Source organism: Oncorhynchus mykiss, chromosome 6 (assembly GCF_013265735.2).
Source record: "Oncorhynchus mykiss isolate Arlee chromosome 6, USDA_OmykA_1.1, whole genome shotgun sequence".
In the NCBI taxonomy this organism is placed as follows: Eukaryota; Metazoa; Chordata; class Actinopteri; order Salmoniformes; family Salmonidae; genus Oncorhynchus; species Oncorhynchus mykiss.
Genome location: NC_048570.1, coordinates 2,000,479 through 2,019,419, shown reverse-complemented (window position 1 = coordinate 2,019,419; position 18,941 = coordinate 2,000,479). Strand labels below are relative to the sequence as shown.

Sequence of the window (18,941 nt, the reverse complement as noted above, 5' to 3'; positions counted from 1 at the left end):
GAAATGCTGAATACAACAGGTGTAGTAGACCTTACAGTGAAATGCTGAATACAACAGGTGTAGTAGACCTCACAGTGAAATGCTGAATACAACAGGTGTAGTAGACCTCACAGTGAAATGCTGAATACAACAGGTGTAGTAGACCTCACAGTGAAATGCTGAATACAACAGGTGTAGTAGACCTCACAGTGAAATGCTGAATACAACAGGTGTAGTAGACCTCACAGTGAAATGCTGAATACAACAGGTGTAGTAGACCTTACAGTGAAATGCTGAATACAACAGGTGTAGTAGACCTTACAGTGAAATGCTGAATACAACAGGTGTAGTAGACCTCACAGTGAAATGCTGAATACAACAGGTGTAGTAGACCTCACAGTGAAATGCTGAATACAACAGGTGTAGTAGGACTTACAGTGAAACGCTGAATACAACAGGTGTAGTAGACCTCACAGTGAAATGCTGAATACAACAGGTGTAGTAGACCTTACAGTGAAATGCTGAATACAACAGGTGTAGTAGACCTTACAGTGAAATGCTGAATACAACAGGTGTAGTAGACCTTACAGTGAAATGCTGAATACAACAGGTGTAGTAGACCTTACAGTGAAATGCTGAATACAACAGGTGTAGTAGGCCACACAGTGAAATGCTGAATACAACAGGTGTAGTAGACCTTACAGTGAAATGCTGAATACAACAGGTGTAGTAGACCTCACAGTGAAATGCTGAATACAACAGGTGTAGTAGACCTCACAGTGAAATGCTGAATACAACAGGTGTAGTAGACCTCACAGTGAAATGCTGAATACAACAGGTTTAGTAGACCTCACAGTGAAATGCTGAATACTGAATACAACAGGTGTAGTAGACCTTACAGTGAAATGCTGAATGCTGAATACAACAGGTGTAGTAGATCTCACAGTGAAATGCTGAATACAACAGGTGTAGTAGACCTCACAGTGAAATGCTGAATACAACAGGTGTAGTAGACCTCACAGTGAAATGCTGAATACAACAGGTGTAGTAGACCTTACAGTGAAATGCTGAATGCAACAGGTGTAGTAGAACTCACAGTGAAATGCTGAATACAACAGGTGTAGTAGGACTTACAGTGAAATGCTGAATACAACAGGTGTAGTAGACCTTACAGTGAAATGCTGAATACAACAGGTGTAGTAGACCTTACAGTGAAATGCTGAATACAACAGGTGTAGTAGACCTTACAGTGAAATGCTGAATACAACAGGTGTAGTAGACCTTACAGTGAAATGCTGAATACAACAGGTGTAGTAGACCTCACAGTGAAATGCTGAATACAACAGGTGTAGTAGACCTCACAGTGAAATGCTGAATACAACAGGTGTAGTAGACCTCACAGTGAAATGCTGAATACAACAGGTTTAGTAGACCTCACAGTGAAATGCTGAATACAACAGGTGTAGTAGACCTCACAGTGAAATGCTGAATACAACAGGTTTAGTAGACCTCACAGTGAAATGCTGAATACTGAATACAACAGGTGTAGTAGACCTTACAGTGAAATGCTGAATGCTGAATACAACAGGTGTAGTAGATCTCACAGTGAAATGCTGAATACAACAGGTGTAGTAGACCTTACAGTGAAATGCTGAATGCAACAGGTGTAGTAGAACTCACAGTGAAATGCTGAATACAACAGGTGTAGTAGGACTTACAGTGAAATGCTGAATACAACAGGTGTAGTAGACCTTACAGTGAAATGCTGAATACAACAGGTGTAGTAGACCTTACAGTGAAATGCTGAATACAACAGGTGTAGTAGACCTTACAGTGAAATGCTGAATACAACAGGTGTAGTAGACCTTACAGTGAAATGCTGAATACAACAGGTGTAGTAGACCTCACAGTGAAATGCTGAATACAACAGGTGTAGTAGACCTCACAGTGAAATGCTGAATACAACAGGTGTAGTAGACCTCACAGTGAAATGCTGAATACAACAGGTTTAGTAGACCTCACAGTGAAATGCTGAATGCTGAATACAACAGGTGTAGTAGACCTCACAGTGAAATGCTGAATACAACAGGTGTAGTAGAACTCACAGTGAAATGCTGAATACAACAGGTGTAGTAGGACTTACAGTGAAATGCTGAATACAACAGGTGTAGTAGACCTTACAGTGAAATGCTGAATACAACAGGTGTAGTAGACCTTACAGTGAAATGCTGAATACAACAGGTGTAGTAGACCTTACAGTGAAATGCTGAATACAACAGGTGTAGTAGACCTCACAGTGAAATGCTGAATACAACAGGTGTAGTAGACCTTACAGTGAAATGATGAATACAACAGGTGTAGTAGACCTTACAGTGAAATGCTGAATACAACAGGTGTAGTAGACCTCACAGTGAAATGCTGAATACAATGCAAATAGTCCGGGTGGGGTTGGGTGTGGGGGCGGGGTTACTGACCTCCTGAATCAGCGACGAGGAGACGCCACCGATACCGACACTTGAATTTCCCAGCTTCCTCTCTGGCGAACTGCTTTGTCCTGACTGAACACATTTTAAAGGATGAAACAGATGATGATCTCTTCAGTGTAGGAGAAGGAAAACAAACAACCTGACCACAACCTGACTACACACTGACCACAACCTGACCACAACCTGACTACACACTGACCACAACCTGACTACACACTGACCACACACTGACCACACACTGACCATACCCTGACCACACACTGACCACACACTGACCACAACCTGACCACACACTGACCACAACCTGACCACAACCTGACCACAAACTGACCACAAACTGACCACACACTGACCACAACCTGACCACAACCGGACCACACACTGACCACAACCTGACCACAACCGGACCACACACTGACCAAACACTGACCACAACCTGACCACACACTGACCACAACCTGACCACACACTGACCACACACTGACCACAAGCTGACCACACACTGACCACAAACTGACCACACACTGACCACAAGCTGACCACACGCTGACCACACACTGACCACAACCTGACCACACACTGACCACACCCTGACCACACACTGACCACAACCTGAACACAACCTGACCACACACTGACCACAACCTGACCACACACTGACAACAACCTGACCACACACTGACCACAACCTGACCACACACTGACCACAACCTGACCACAACCTGACCACACACTGACAACAACCTGACCACACACTGACCACAACCTGACCACACACTGACCACACACTGACCACACCCTGACCACACACTGACCACAACCTGAACACAACCTGACCACACACTGACCACAACCTGACCACACACTGACAACAACCTGACCACACACTGACCACAACCTGACCACACACTGACCACAACCTGACCACAACCTGACCACACACTGACAACAACCTGACCACAACCGGACCACACACTGACCACACACTGACCACAACCTGACCACACACTGACCACACACTGGCCACACTGACCACAACCTGGCCACAAACATTTAGTCCCCAGCATGGTTCTAATAGGAACAGCCCACTTTAATATAAAGGGAAGGGAAATTAAAATGTATAGGCATAACGCGCAAACAGACAATTATGATAAAACAAAATGGAGTCTATTTGGGTAAGATCATTCAACGTAAACATGAACAAAAACAAAATCGTAATTTTACTATGATGAAATTGTCTTTCTACAAAGTGTATCATTCCAAAATACATTTAAATATGTAATATGCAATACACACCACAAACGTACCCCGAGGGGAATTAAGATGCTAAATGAACGTAAAGAGTGTAGCATGGAGCTAGTTCATGAATGTAAAGAGTGTAGCATGGAGCTAGTTCATGAATGTAAAGAGTGTAGCATGGAGCTAGTTCATGAATGTAAAGAGTGTAGCATGGAGCTAGTTCATGAATGTAAAGAGTGTAGCATGGAGCTAGTTCATGAATGTAAAGAGTGTAGCATGGAGCTAGTTCATGAATGTAAAGAGTGTAGCATGGAGCTAGTTCATGAATGTAAAGAGTGTAGCATGGAGCTAGTTCATGAATGTAAAGAGTGTAGCATGGAGCTAGTTCATGAATGTAAAAAGTGTAGCATGGAGCTAGTTCATGAATGTAAAGAGTGTAGCATGAGGCTAGTTCATGAATGTAAAGAGTGTAGCATGGAGCTAGTTCATGAATGTAAAGAGTGTAGCATGGAGCTAGTTCATGAATGTAAAGAGTGTAGCATGGAGCTAGTTCATGAATGTAAAGAGTGTAGCATGGAGCTAGTTCATGAATGTAAAGAGTGTAGCATGGAGCTAGTTCATGAATGTAAAGAGTGTAGCATGGAGCTAGTTCATGAATGTAAAGAGTGTAGCATGGAGCTAGTTCATGAATGTAAAAAGTGTAGCATGGAGCTAGTTCATGAATGTAAAGAGTGTAGCATGGAGCTAGTTCATTAATGTAAAAAGTGTAGCATGGATCTAGTTCATGCGAAACCATTCAATGTGGATGATGTTAGATGTCTCAGCAACAGGAAGGAGGAGTGATAACAGACACATGACAGGAAGAGAGAGACCATCCTGAGCTCATTGAAAGGGATCTTTATTTGCATCGGGATGGTAGCACATTGTGCCTCTGTTCAGTTTGTTTGTTTGTTTCTCTCTCTCTCTCTCTCTCTCTCTCTCTCTCTCTCCAATAAAAATTAACAGTAAACATTACGCTCACAGAAGTTCCAAAAGAATAAAGACATTACAAATGTAAAATGATGTACAGTTGAAGTCGGAAGTTTACATACACTTAGGTTGTTGTCATTAAAACTTGTTTTTCCTCCCGGGTGGCGCAGTGGTTAAGGGCGCTGTACTGCAGCGCCAGCTGTGCCATCAGAGTCCCTGGGTTCGCGCCCAGGCTCTGTCGTAACCGGCCGCGATCGGGAGGTCCGTGGGGCGACGCACAATTGGCCTAGCGTCGTCCGGGTTAGGGAGGGCTTGGTCGGTAGGGATGTCCTTGTCTCATCGCGAAACAGCGACTCCTGTGGTGGGCCGGGCGCAGTGCGCGCTAACCAAGGTTACCAGGTGCACGGTGTAGCCTTCGACACATTGGTGCGGCTGGCTTCCGGGTTGGATGCGCGCTGTGTTAAGAAGCAGTGCGGCTTGGTTGGGTTGTGTATCGGAGGACGCATGACTTTCAACCTTTGTCTCTCCCGAGCCCGTACGGGAGTTGTAGCGATGAGACAAGATAGTAGCTACTACAACAATTGGATACCACGAAATTGGGGAGAAAAAGGGGGTACATTTTTTTTTTTATAATAATAATTGTTTTTCAACCACTCCACTAATTTCTTGTTAACAAACTATAGTTTTGGCAAGTCGGTTAGGACATCTACTTTGAGCAGGACACAATACATTTTTCCAACATTTGTTTACAGACAGATTATTTCACTTACAATTCACTGTATCACAATTCCAGTGGGTCAGAAGTTTACATACACTAACATGGCTTAAGAAGCTTCTGATAGCTTCTGATAGGCTAATTGACAACTTTTGAGTCAATTGGAGGTGTACCTGTGGATGTATTTCAAGGCCTACTTTCAAACTCGGTGCTTCTTTGCTTGACATCATGGGAAAATCAAAAGGAATCAGCCAACACCTCAGAAAAAAATTGTAGACCTCCACAAGTCTGGTTCATCATTGGGAGAAATTTCATTGGGAGTATCATTGCATCATCATTGGGAGTAATTTCCAAACACCTGAAGGTACCACGTTCATCTGTACAAACAATAGTACGCAAGTATAAACACCATGGGACCACGCAGCCGTCATACCGCTCAGGAAGGAGACGCTTTCTGTCTCCTAGGGATGAACGTACTTTGGTGCGAAAAGTGCAAATCAATCCCAGAACAGCAAAGCACCTTGTGAAGATGCTGGAGGAAACAGGTACAAAAGTATCTATATCCACAGTAAAACGAGTCCTATATTGACATAATCTGAAAAGCCGCTCAGCAAGGAAGAAGCCACTGCTCTAAAACCGCCATAAAAAAGCCAGACTACGGTTTGCAACTGCACATGGGGACAAAGATCATACTTTATGGAGAAATGTCCTCTGGTCTGATGAAACAAAAATAGAACTTGTTTGGCCATAATGACCATCGTTATGTTTGGATGAAAAAGGGGGAGGCTTGCAAGCCGAAGAACACCATCCCAACCGTGAAGCACGGGGGTGGCAGCATCATGTTGTGGGGTTGCTTTGCTGCAGGAGGGACTGGTGCACAAAATAGATGGCGTCATGAGGAAGTAAAATGATGTGGATATATTAAAGCAACATCTCAAGACATCAGTCAGGAAGTAAAAGCTTGGTCGCAAATGGGTCTTCCAAATGGACAATGACCCAAGCATACTTCCAAAGTTGTGGCAAAATGGCTTAAGGACAACAAAGTCAAGGTATTGGAGTGGCCATCACAAAGCCCTGACCTCAATCCTATAGAACATTTGTGGGCAGAACTGAAAAAGCGTGTGCGAGCATGGAGGCCTACAAACCTGACTCAGTTACACCAGCTCTGTCTGGAGGAATGGGCCAAAATTCACCCAACTTATTGTTGGAAGCTTGTGGAAGGCTACCCAAAATGTTTGACCCAAGTTAAACAATTTAAAGGCAATGCTACCAAATACTAATTGAGTGTATGTAAACTTCTGACCCACTGGGAATGTGATGAAAGAAATAAAAGCTGAAATAAATCATTCTCTCTACTATTATTCTGACATTTCACATTCTGAAAATAAAGTGGTGATCCTAACTGACCTAAGACAGGGAATTTTTTAAATGTCAGGAATTGTGGAAAAACTGTGTTTAAATGTAGTTGGCTAAGGTGTATGTAAACCTCCGATTTCAACTGTACAGTGTTATTATCTCTCTATTATCTCTCTCTGTTTCTCTTTATCTATTATCTCCATTCATCCAGTGTTTTTAGATATAGTTCAAGCATACAGCAGAGTAGCAGACAGGGAGGGGTGTTATGAAATAGAAGGTGTTAGTCAGAGGGCTTAACACAAGGTTCATTCATTTATGTTACACCTGATCTTTACACCCGACAGACAGGCATACAGACAGGCAGAATGGCCAGCCCAGTGGACCAGATATACAGCAGGAGCAGATTACCCTCAATAATATATAAGATAATACAACATAATACTATATTTAAGCCATAAGGCCTGTGGAGGTGTGGTATATGGCCAATATACTGGCTAACGGCTAAGGGCTGTTCTTAAGCACGACTAGGGTTGCACATTTTGGAGAATATTCAGAGGTGGAAACTTACCGTGGGAATTAACGGGAATATATGGGAATTAACGGGAATATATGGGAATTAACGGGAACATATGGGAATTAACGGGAATATATGGGAATTAACGGGAATATATGGGAATTAACGGGAATATATGGGAATTAACGGAAATATATGGGAATTAACGGGAATATATGGGAATTAACGGGAATATATGCAAATTAATATTAAAAGCATTTAAGTGTAGATGTTTTTTGCATTGGATATATTTATCATATTGTATGGAGACATAATTATTAACATTTTACCTTATCATAAGTAGACATAATTACAAATTATAAAATCCGAATAAAACTTTTTCTGTCAAGGAAAAACGTGTTTTTATTTATTTTTATAGAAGTATACCAAGAAAAAGCAAACTTGGCACAGTGTGTAAATGATAACACATTAGTACATTAATTGAAGAAATGTATTAAAATGCTGGAATTAAGCTACCTAACTTAACCAAACCAAGCTACCTAACTTAACCAAACCAAGCTACCTAACTTAACCAAACCAAGCTACCTAACTTAACCAAACCAAGCTACCTAACTTAACCAAACCAAGCTACCTAACTTAACCAAACCAAGCTACCTAACTTAACCAAGCTACCTAACTTAACCAAGCTACCTAACTTAACCAAGCTACCTAGTTTAACTTACAGTAACCTAAGGGGTGAAGAGAAGAAAGGAGTCAGAGAGAAGCAGCCAGCCAGCCTATAGACAGGCTGTGTTTGCCTATAGACAGGCTGTGTTTGCCTATAGACAGGCTGTGTTTGTCTATAGACAGGCTGTGTTTGTCTATAGACAGGCTGTGTTTGTCTATAGACAGGCTGTGTTTGTCTATAGACAGGCTGTGTTTGTCTATAGACAGGCTGTGTTTGCCTATAGACAGGCTGTGTTTGTCTATAGACAGGCTGTGTTTGTCTATAGACAGGCTGTGTTTGTCTATAGACAGGCTGTGTTTGTCTATAGACAGGCTGTGTTTGTCTATAGACAGGCTGTGTTTGTCTATAGACAGGCTGTGTTTGTCTATAGACAGGCTGTGATTGTCTATAGACAGGCTGTGATTGTGCGATCTCGTAAACACAAAGCCTTTTCCAAGCAGCTGCAGAAATTCCAGGCTTGTGTGATTAAAATGTAACACCCACATTGATGGGAGGGTGTTTAAACAAGTCTCTCTCTCTCTCTCTCTCTCTCTCTCTCTCTCTCTCTCTCTCTCTCTCTCTCTCTCTCTCTCTCTCTCTCTCTCTCTCTCTCTCTCTCTCTCTCTCTCTCTCTCTCTCTCTCTCTCTCTCTCTCTCTCTCTCTCTCTCTCTCTCTCTCTCTCTCTCTATCTCTCTCTCTCTCTCTCTCTCTCTCTCTCTCTCTCTCTCTCTCTCTCTCTCTCTCTCTCATTAAAGCAGAGTTTCAATAGCGCATTGTGCCTCATTCACCCGGCCTGGGTTTTATTGGTGTTCCATTCCCTGAATTATGGAGGCAGAGAAGAAGAGAAGAGTTCCTATTTGACCGGCGCTTCTGAGAAGGAGAGAAGCCTGGGCTTCAGCAGACATGACAACATTATACCCTGTGTGTAGGCCTAGGTCAGGATGTACACAGAGAAAGAGAGAGAGAGACGGTTAACCTGAAGCACACAAACAACTAGACCTACCGCAGCCTAAACATCAACACCAAGTTTTACTGCCTTAAAGCTGTGAACTATCTGAGAGACAAGGCAAGATGGGCCTTCAACGCCATCAAAATAATCCTCAAATGTGACATCTCAATTAGGATCTGGCAAAAAAAATACTTGAATCAGTCATAGAACCCATTGACCTCTATGGTTGTGAGGTCTGGGATCCGCTCACCAACCAAGAATTCACAAAATGGGACAAACACCAAATTGAATCTCGACATGTGGAATTCTGCAAAAAAGACAATCCCAAACAAGGAATGCAGAGCAGAATTTGGACGATTTTATTAATTATACCTGTTAGTTTACCACATCCAGAGAAGAGCTGTTCAATTCTACAACCACTGTGACTGATGCAAAATTAAGCATTTCATTTGTATTTTTATATATCCGTAACATACAATATACTTGCAGTGAAGCTCCTCAACAACTACATCATACCAGTCATCCAACAGACTCCCATTCAGAGTGACACACAGAAGTATCCAGGGTCAATGCCCTGCTTGACAGGCCAAAACACGTGTGAGTGAGTTTCCTGTAAACAGTATATGTTATATTCCTTTTCTTTTATCCATGTAAAGACTGATCTTCTTTTTTTATAATCTGCTAAACCGTTAAAATTATAACAGGCTATACTTATTGCTTGTAAAGTTACTGCTAAACCATTACAACTATAACTGGCTATACTTATTTCACCCCTTACCATAACCAGATACTATTCTCAGTCTAAATTGTAAAGTTACTGCCATCAGAGGTATTGAGAAGGTCAAAAGTGTCTGATATTTATAATTCAAGAGATAGGTTCTAGCAATATTTATTTTATTCCCTTGCCTGTTTGCCTGTGAGCCAGTGCCACAGATGTTAGAAAATTGATACAAGATATTAAGTGTGTAGCAAATTTGAGTAGGTTGATGTGTATGATATTGGATGTGATTTAGTGAAAGTGTGTAAGACGTCTGTATTAAGAGTAAGAATTAAGCACTTATTTGACTATGTACAGACTCAGTGAGCATAGCCTTGCCTATTGAGAAAGGTCGCCGTAGGCAGACCTGGCTCGCAAGAGAAGACAGGCTATGTGCACACTGCCCACAAAATGAGGTGGAAACTGAGCTGCACTTCCTAACCTCCTGCCCAATGTATGACCATATTAGAGACACATATTTCCCTCTGATTACACAGACCCAAAAAAAGAATTTGAAAAACAAATCCAATTTTGATAAACTCCCACATCTACTGGGTGAAATACCACAGTGTGACATCACAGTAGCAAGATTTGTGACCTGTTGCCACGAGAAAAAGACAACCAGTGAAGAACAAACACCATTGTAAATACAACCCATTTTTATGTTGATTTATTGTCCCTTTTGTACGTTAACAATTCGCACATCATTACAACACTGTATATAGACATAATGCGATTTGAAATGTCTTTATTCTTTTGGAAACTTTTGTGAATGTAATGTTTACTGTTCATTTCTGTTTATTTCCGTTTAGTTAAATTATCTATTTGACCTGTTTTGACACTGTAAACATACGTTTCCCATGCTGTTAAAGCCCCTTGAATTGAAATGGAAAGAGACACACACACCTACACCACCCTGACCCCAGCCACCTTTAGTTAGATCTGAGGTGTGTCTAGCTAGTTGTTTTACAGCCCAGCCACCTGTAGTTAGATCTGAGGTGTGTCTAGATAGTTGTTTTACAGCCCAGCCACCTTTAGTTAGATCTGAGGTGTGTCTAGCTAGTTGTTTTACAGCCCAGCCACCTGTAGTTAGATCTGAGGTGTGTCTAGCTAGTTGTTTTACAGCCCAGCCACCTTTAGTTAGATCTGAGGTGTGTCTAGCTAGTTGTTTTACAGCCCAGCCACCTTTAGTTAGATCTGAGGTGTGTCTAGCTAGTAGTTTTACAGCCCAGCCACCTTTAGTTAGATCTGAGGTGTGTCTAGCTAGTAGTTTTACAGCCCAGCCACCTGTAGTTAGATCTGAGGTGTGTCTAGCTAGTTGTTTTACAGCCCAACCTCCTTTAGTTAGATCTGAGGTGTGTCTAGCTAGTTGTTTTACAGCCCAGCCACCTGTAGTTAGATCTGAGGTGTGTCTAGCTAGTAGTTTTACAGCCCAGCCACCTTTAGTTAGATCTGAGGTGTGTCTAGCTAGTTGTTTTACAGCCCAGCCACCTTTAGTTAGATCTGAGGTGTGTCTAGCTAGTTGTTTTACAGCCCATCCTCCTTTAGTTAGATCTGAGGTGTGTCTAGCTAGTTGTTTTACAGCCCAGCCACCTTTAGTTAGATCTGAGGTGTGTCTAGCTAGTAGTTTTACAGCCCAGCCACCTGTAGTTAGATCTCAGGTGTGTCTAGCTAGTTGTTTTACAGCCCATCCTCCTTTAGTTAGATCTGAGGTGTGTCTAGCTAGTTGTTTTACAGCCCAGCCACCTGTAGTTAGATCTGAGGTGTGTCTAGATAGTTGTTTTACAGCCCAGCCACCTTTAGTTAGAACTGAGGTGTGTCTAGCTAGTAGTTTTACAGCCCAGCCACCTGTAGTTAGATCTGAGGTGTGTCTAGATAGTTGTTTTACAGCCCAGCCACCTTTAGTTAGATCTGAGGTGTGTCTAGCTAGTTGTTTTACAGCCCAGCTCTCCAAGGGGGAGAAATCAAGCTCTTTAACATATGGATAATATTACATCATAAGTTTTTACTTTACAGGATATTGCTGCAGTCTGATTGGATATCAGGCAGCCCCGAACATACACACACAAAACAAAACAAACACACGCCCACACGCACACAGCAGTGTAATCACAGAGGGAGAGAGGGAGGGAGGGAGGGAGGGAGGGAGGGAGGGAGGGAGGGAGGGAGGGAGGGAGGGAGGGAGGGAGGGAGGGAGGGAGGGAGGGAGGGAGGGATGGAGGGAGGGAGGGAGGGAGGGAGGGAGGGAGGGAGGTGCCAGTGCAGTAAAAAAGAGAAGGGTCCTCTCCTCTCTCACAAGAGTTAGATGTCTGTGTCAAAGACAGCCAGTCTATACATGACGAGATAGGAGGGGAGGAGGGTGAGAGGGACCCTGGATAGGTGGTTTAAAAAAGAGCTGCCTACTACTACTACTACAATGTTACCACCACGGCCCCCCTGGCTCTAATGGTATAGTGATGACCAGGCTCTAATGGTCTAGCGATGACCAGGATCTAATGGTCTAGTGATGAACAGGCTATAATGGTCTAGTGATGACCAGGATCTAATGGTCTAGTGATGACCAGGCTATAATGGTCTAGTGATGACCAGGATCTAATGGTCTAGTGATGAACAGGCTCTAATGGTCTAGTGATGACCAGGATCTAATGGTCTAGTGATGACCAGGATCTAATGGTCTAGTGATGACCAGGATCTAATGGTCTAGTGATGACCAGGATCTAATGGTCTAGTGATGACCAGGATCTAATGGTCTAGTGATGACCAGGATCTAATGGTCTAGTGATGACCAAGATCTAATAGTCTAGTGATGACCAGGATCTAATGGTCTAGTGATGACCAGGATCTAATGGTCTAGTGATGACCAGGATCTAATGGTCTAGTGATGACCAGGATCTAATGGTCTAGTGATGACCAGGATCTAATGGTCTAGTGATGACCAGGATCTAATGGTGACCAAGATCTGATGGTCTAGTGATGACCAGGATCTAATAGTCTAGTGATGACCAGGATCTAATGGTCTAGTGATGACCAGGATCTAATGGTCTAGTGATGACCAGGATCTAATGGTCTAGTGATGACCAGGATCTAATGGTCTAGTGATGACCAGGATCTAATAGTCTAGTGATGACCAGGATCTGATGGTCTAGTGATGACCAGGATCTGATGGTCTAGTGATGACCAGGATCTAATGGTCTAGTGATGACCAGGATCTAATGGTATAGTGATGACCAGGATCTAATAGTCTAGTGATGACCAGGATCTAATGGTCTAGTGATGACCAGGATCTAATGGTCTAGTGATGACCAGGATCTAATGGTCTAGTGATGACCAGGATCTAATAGTCTAGTGATGACCAGGATCTAATGGTCTAGTGATGACCAGGATCTAATGGTCTAGTGATGACCAGGATCTAATGGTCTAGTGATGACCAGGATCTAATGGTCTAGTGATGACCAGGATCTAATGGTATAGTGATGACCAGGATCTAATAGTCTAGTGATGACCAGGATCTGATGGTCTAGTGATGACCAGGATCTAATGGTATAGTGATGACCAGGATCTGATGGTCTAGTGATGACCAGGATCTAATAGTCTAGTGATGACCAGGATCTGATGGTATAGTGATGACCAGGATCTGATGGTCTAGTGATGACCAGGATCTAATGGTCTAGTGATGACCAGGATCTGATGGTCTAGTGATGACCAGGATCTAATAGTCTAGTGATGACCAGGATCTGATGGTATAGTGATGACCAGGATCTGATGGTCTAGTGATGACCAGGATCTAATGCTATAGTGATGACCAGGATCTAATAGTCTAGTGATGACCAGGATCTGATGGTCTAGTGATGACCAGGATCTAATAGTCTAGTGATGACCAGGATCTAATTGTCTAGTGATGACCAGGATCTAATGGTCTAGTGATGACCAGGATCTAATAGTCTAGTGATGACCAGGATCTGATGGTCTAGTGATGACCAGGATCTAATAGTCTAGTGATGACCAGGATCTGATGGTCTACATGGTTAAAACTTGTCTGAATATTACAGTCTATTTGGATATATTCCCTTTCTCTGCTGTTTTCCTCTGTCTGTCTGTCTGTCTGTCTGTCTGTCTGTCTGTCTGTCTGTCTGTCTGTCTGTCTGTCTGTCTGTCTGTCTGTCTGTCTGTCTGTCTGTCTGTCTGTCTGTCTGTCTGTCTGTCTGTCTGTCTGTCTGTCTGTCTGTCTGTCTGTCTGTCTGTCTGTGTGTAAAGGTGCTGGGCCCTCGATATGTTTCTGTTTTGTAATGGGTTGGCAGCAAAACGGCACACATGCTCCTGTCAGAGAGGGAGATCCTAGCATTGTGGGGTGTGAGCCAGGCTGGAATGCCACCTGCTCTACTTTCTTTCATTTCCTGTCCTCCTGCCAAAAACATACGCAATCTTATTTTAAAATGTTGTTTTCTCTCTCGCTCTTCTCTTAGCTCGTTTCACCTAGCTATCTGAAGATGAATGTACTGACTATGACTGGTCCACCTAGCTATCTGCAGATGAATGTACTGACTATGACTGGTCCACCTAGCTATCTGTAGATGAATGTACTGACTATGACTGGTCCACCTAGCTATCTGGAGATGAATGTACTGACTATGACTGGTCCACCTAGCTATCTGTAGATGAATGTACTGACTATGACTGGTCCACCTAGCTATCTGAAGATGAATGTACTGACTATGACTGGTCCACCTAGCTATCTGGAGATGAATGTACTGACTATGACTGGTCCACCTAGCTATCTGAAGATGAATGTACTGACTATGACTGGTCCACCTAGCTATCTGAAGATGAATGTACTGACTATGACTGGTCCACCTAGCTATCTGAAGATGAATGTACTGACTATGACTGGTCCACTTAGCTATCTGGAGATGAATGTACTGACTATGACTGGTCCACCTAGCTATCTGTAGATGAATGTACTGACTATGACTGGTCCACCTAGCTATCTGAATATGAATGTACTGACTATGACTGGTCCACCTAGCTATCTGGAGATGAATGTACTGACTATGACTGGTCCACCTAGCTATCTGAAGATGAATGTACTGACTATGACTGGTCCACCTAGCTATCTGTAGATGAATGTACTGACTATGACTGGTCCACCTAGCCATCTGGATATGAATGTACTGACTATGACTGGTCCACCTAGCTATCTGAAGATGAATGTACTGACTGTAAATCTCTCTGGATAAAACCATCTGCTAAATGTCTACAATGTCAATGTAAATGTTTCACATACAGATCTCATATCCCTCTATTGAATGATTTGTTATTTATTTATTTAAATGTTTTTTTACATTACTGTGTAAGACCTAGCTGCACTACTGATTCCTCTGAGAGTGAGGTAGATATAATGGATATATAGCGTTTTGGAATGAAACTCTTCCTGTGTTCTATCTAAAAGTAATTAATGCTTCAACATTTGGTGTAAAATGCTCACAGTATGATCCCTCCCAATAGGACGCACGACTCCTATTTCACATACAGAATAGATGCCTAAACTTAAGTTAGGGTACTTTCTGGAGTGCAAATGTCTTTAAAAAAAAACCTGTTGAACATCCTCTAGAGACGCTACAGATGTAGGATCTTAATTTGAGCCAATTTACTACAGAAGGAAAATAATCCTGCAGCAAGAAAAAAACAGGTGAATGACTATGTGGATTATAACTAAAGGACATTTTTGTAGGGGTTGATAAATGTTTTCATTAGGGAAAATCAAGTCTGAAATTTCGAAGTGGAAATTACAAACGTTTGAAGCCTTTTTAAAACTCAAATACGCCACATATTTGCATTTCCTATGGAAATTAAGATCTTACGTCTGTATAGTTAAACATACGTTTAAATTGTGTTTGGGATTTAGTAAAGGTTTCATTCTAGGCTGATTTAGTAAGGAGATTGGGTTGTTATCAACAGGGTTAGTGCAGTCAGTGGAGTCTATGTTGAGTAAAGTTTCATATGAAGGTATTACTTAGTAGAAGTCAGCTTCACCTGTTTGAATTGCTCGTCGTAAGTCCATTCGTGTTGCTGAGACTGTGGTGCCATCCCGCCCGGGGTCTCTGACTGCCGGGGCGCAGCGAAAGACGGAGGGGCTCTGGACTTGAGATGTACAAGTGTGTCCTTTGGCGAGTCTCCCGCCCCGGGGTGCATGGGGTGGCGGGGATGGTAGTGGCTGAGAGCCCCCTCCATGTCCTCCTCATCGTCCACGATTCCCTCGTTGTCCATGCCATCTCCATCCATATCCCTGTTGTCATCATTTATACCTCGGTCCATGCCCTCTGGATCATCGTCCATATCGGAGTCGGCTTTGGCCGAATGCCTGCGAGCGTCAAGACTGTGAGGGAGAGCCAGTTCCCGTTCAGCGGAGCTCGCCAACCCGAGAGAAGAGTTCGCTATTCCCGCAGCGAAAGCGCCACGGACCGCTGCCTGGTAGTGGCGGAAGGCGAGGGCTTGTTGATGGATCTGGGACTCGACCATGGAGCGGAGGTCTTTCTCTTTCTCCGCCTGACGGAGCTTCTCTTCTAGCGCCAGGCGGGCAGCCTGCTGTCTTTGGAGGCTTTCCATGACCGCCTCTAGCTTCATGCCTCCGCCGTTGGGCTGGTCGGACTGTGAGTGTGAACCGGGGAAGTGGCTGTGTGTCGAGGCAGAGGAGACGAGCAGGGGGAGGTTGCAGGTCGAGGAGAAAGCTGCTTGCTGTGGAGGGCGTAGGGGTAAAAATAACCACTAAAAATGAAAACTATTGTAAGTCATAAACTGTTAAGAAATAACTTAGTAATAAACTGGAAAAACAGCATGGCCATGCGTATTATGCTGATGTGGCCGGAATTTGGCCACTGGAGTCGATATATCCTAAAACGTGGTTTCTAACGTGTTAAAAGTGCAACATAAATATACTACAATGTAAACTACTGTATTTCGTAAATGAACCGTGGCTAACAAAGTAACATGTTGTGCTGTATAATGCTGATGTCGCTATAATAGGCTCGTGTGTACTGTGACAAAATAAACATGAACATTAAACCATTGGTATTATTTCTCTATAACGCATCCGAAACGTTCGTGTCAATCAATCTATTGAAGAGTTTAAAATGAAATGTTGTGTCAAAAGTTACTTTACTGTAAATGTGATTCAAACATCTACATACTATTAACAACAACTAATCAACGTGGTTAGAGAAGGAACCAAATGTGATGCTTACCAAAGCAGATTTAGTTGCTAAACTGGTGTCATCAACCATGCTTCTGTAGTCAGATCAGACCGAAATATCAAACAGTTCACGAAGTATCTCCTTTCAATGTTAGATGTGGAAGTATTCCGGAATCCTGATTGAACATCGGGATCCGTGTCTCGATTGGAGAAAACAGAATGATGTGTATAAATGTGGTCGCAGTGATCGAGTCTTTAAACCCTGAAGATTTTGGCAAGAAGTGGCAACTGTAATCAGAATGACCTCTCCAGGCAAAGGATCAGCCCTGTAGTCAGAATGACCTCTCCAGGCGAAGGATCAGCCCTGTAGTCAGAATGACCTCTCCAGGCGAAGGATCGGCCCTTCTGCTCCCATTTGCTAACAACACGTCAATACAGTGATATACGGAGGGCAGGGTCTACTGACGACCTAGGAAATACACTTTAACAACCGCAGAGAACCGACGGATCCCACGTCGCCAAGTGTTGGAAACCATCCAAAAGGGGTCTGTTAATAGGTTACACGTTCTGTAATCTATAAATACATGTTGTTATTCATTAGGCTATTTAGCCTGGACCCAGTCCTATATACACAGACCTAGTCGTTTCACACAACCTCTGGGCCTACTACGTAGGCTACGTACTGTTGTTGTTGTTTTTTCTCGACATAAATACATTTAGGGGTTTTTGTTTTTTGGTGCAACGTAAAAGTTTTAATTCCGTAAAAGAACAAGCAGATAGGTCTACGTGCTTACGTCAGAGCGGGGAAACTGTTTCGCGTTCCATTGCAGGTCATGGCTAGAAGGGGTCCAGCTTTAGTCAAATTAACGTAAAAAGTGTTTTTTATTTGAGTTGCATTTTAGATAACCCTTTTCCTAACCTTAATCCAATTCGCCTAACCTGCTACATTAATTATCATAGACTGCCTTGTAAGTTATCCTAACTTGCTACGAAAAGTCAAATCTGACGTTAATTTGACAAAAGCTGGATACCTTCTAGCCATTCCCTTCATTGCCAGCGGCAGAATGTTTTTAACATTTCACTCAACTCAACCCATCTAAATGTATAAATGTTGACGGATTACACCTCTCAAAAGTGATCCCATTCCATATGGTAAATTCATTGACACAAAAGCCTACAACTCCGGAACCAGAGGACATAGGCCTTGCTAAGCCTACTACTCAGAACCAGAGGACATAGACCTAGCTAAGCCTACAACCCAGAACCAGAGGACATAAGCCTAGCTAAGCCTACAACCCAGAACCAGAGGACATAGGCCTAGCTAAGCCTACAACCTAGAACCAGAGGACATAAGCCTAGCTAAGCCTACAACACAGAACCAGAGGACATAAGCCTAGCTAAGCCTACTACTCAGAACCAGAGGACATAAGCTTAGCTAAGCCTATAACCCAGAACCAGAGGACATAAGCCTAGCTAAGCCTACAACACAGAACCAGAGGACATAAGCCTAGCTAAGCCTACTACTCAGAACCAGAGGACATAAGCCTAGCTAAGCCTACTACTCAACCAGAGGACATAGGCCTAGCTAAGCCTACTACTCAGAACCAGAGGACATAAGCCTAGCTAAGCCTACAACCCAGAACCAGAGGACATAAGCCTAGCTAAGCCTATAACCCAGAACCAGAGGACATAGGCCTAGCTAAGCCTACAACCCAGAACCAGAGGACATAAGCCTAGCTAAGCCTACAACACAGAACCAGAGGACATAAGCCTAGCTAAGCCTACAACACAGAACCAGAGGACATAAGCCTAGCTAAGCCTACAACACAGAACCAGAGGACATAGGCCTAGCTAAGCCTACTACTCAACCAGAGGACATAGGCCTAGCTAAGCCTACAACCTAGAACCAGAGGGCATAGGCCTAGCTAAGCCTACAACCCAGAACCAGAGGACATAGGCCTAGCTAAGCCTACAACCCAGAACCAGAGGACATAGGACTAGCTAAGCCTACAACCCAGAACCAGAGGACACAGGCCAAGCTAAGCCTACAACCCAGAACCAGAGGACATATGTAACGGATGTGA

General features: G+C 43.1%; 1 protein-coding gene across 2 annotated transcripts in view; it reads right to left on the bottom strand.

Annotated features, from left to right (window-relative positions):
• The window catches only part of LOC110525062 (AT-rich interactive domain-containing protein 3A-like), a 103,054-nt gene extending 85,722 nt beyond the window's left edge, over positions 1-17,332 (bottom strand). Inside the window, exons 1-3 of one of the 2 annotated variants that reach the window (XM_036979195.1) lie at positions 16,910-17,332; positions 15,702-16,403; positions 2,454-2,537 (exon numbers count right to left, since the gene is read on the bottom strand). In XM_036979195.1, the coding sequence (XP_036835090.1) occupies positions 2,454-2,537; positions 15,702-16,403; positions 16,910-16,948 (825 nt within the window). In that variant the 5' untranslated portion in view covers positions 16,949-17,332. The remainder of the gene's footprint in view (positions 1-2,453; positions 2,538-15,701; positions 16,404-16,909) is intronic. The other variant, XM_036979196.1, reaches the window with a different exon arrangement.
• Between the last annotated feature and the right edge of the window lie 1,609 nt (positions 17,333-18,941).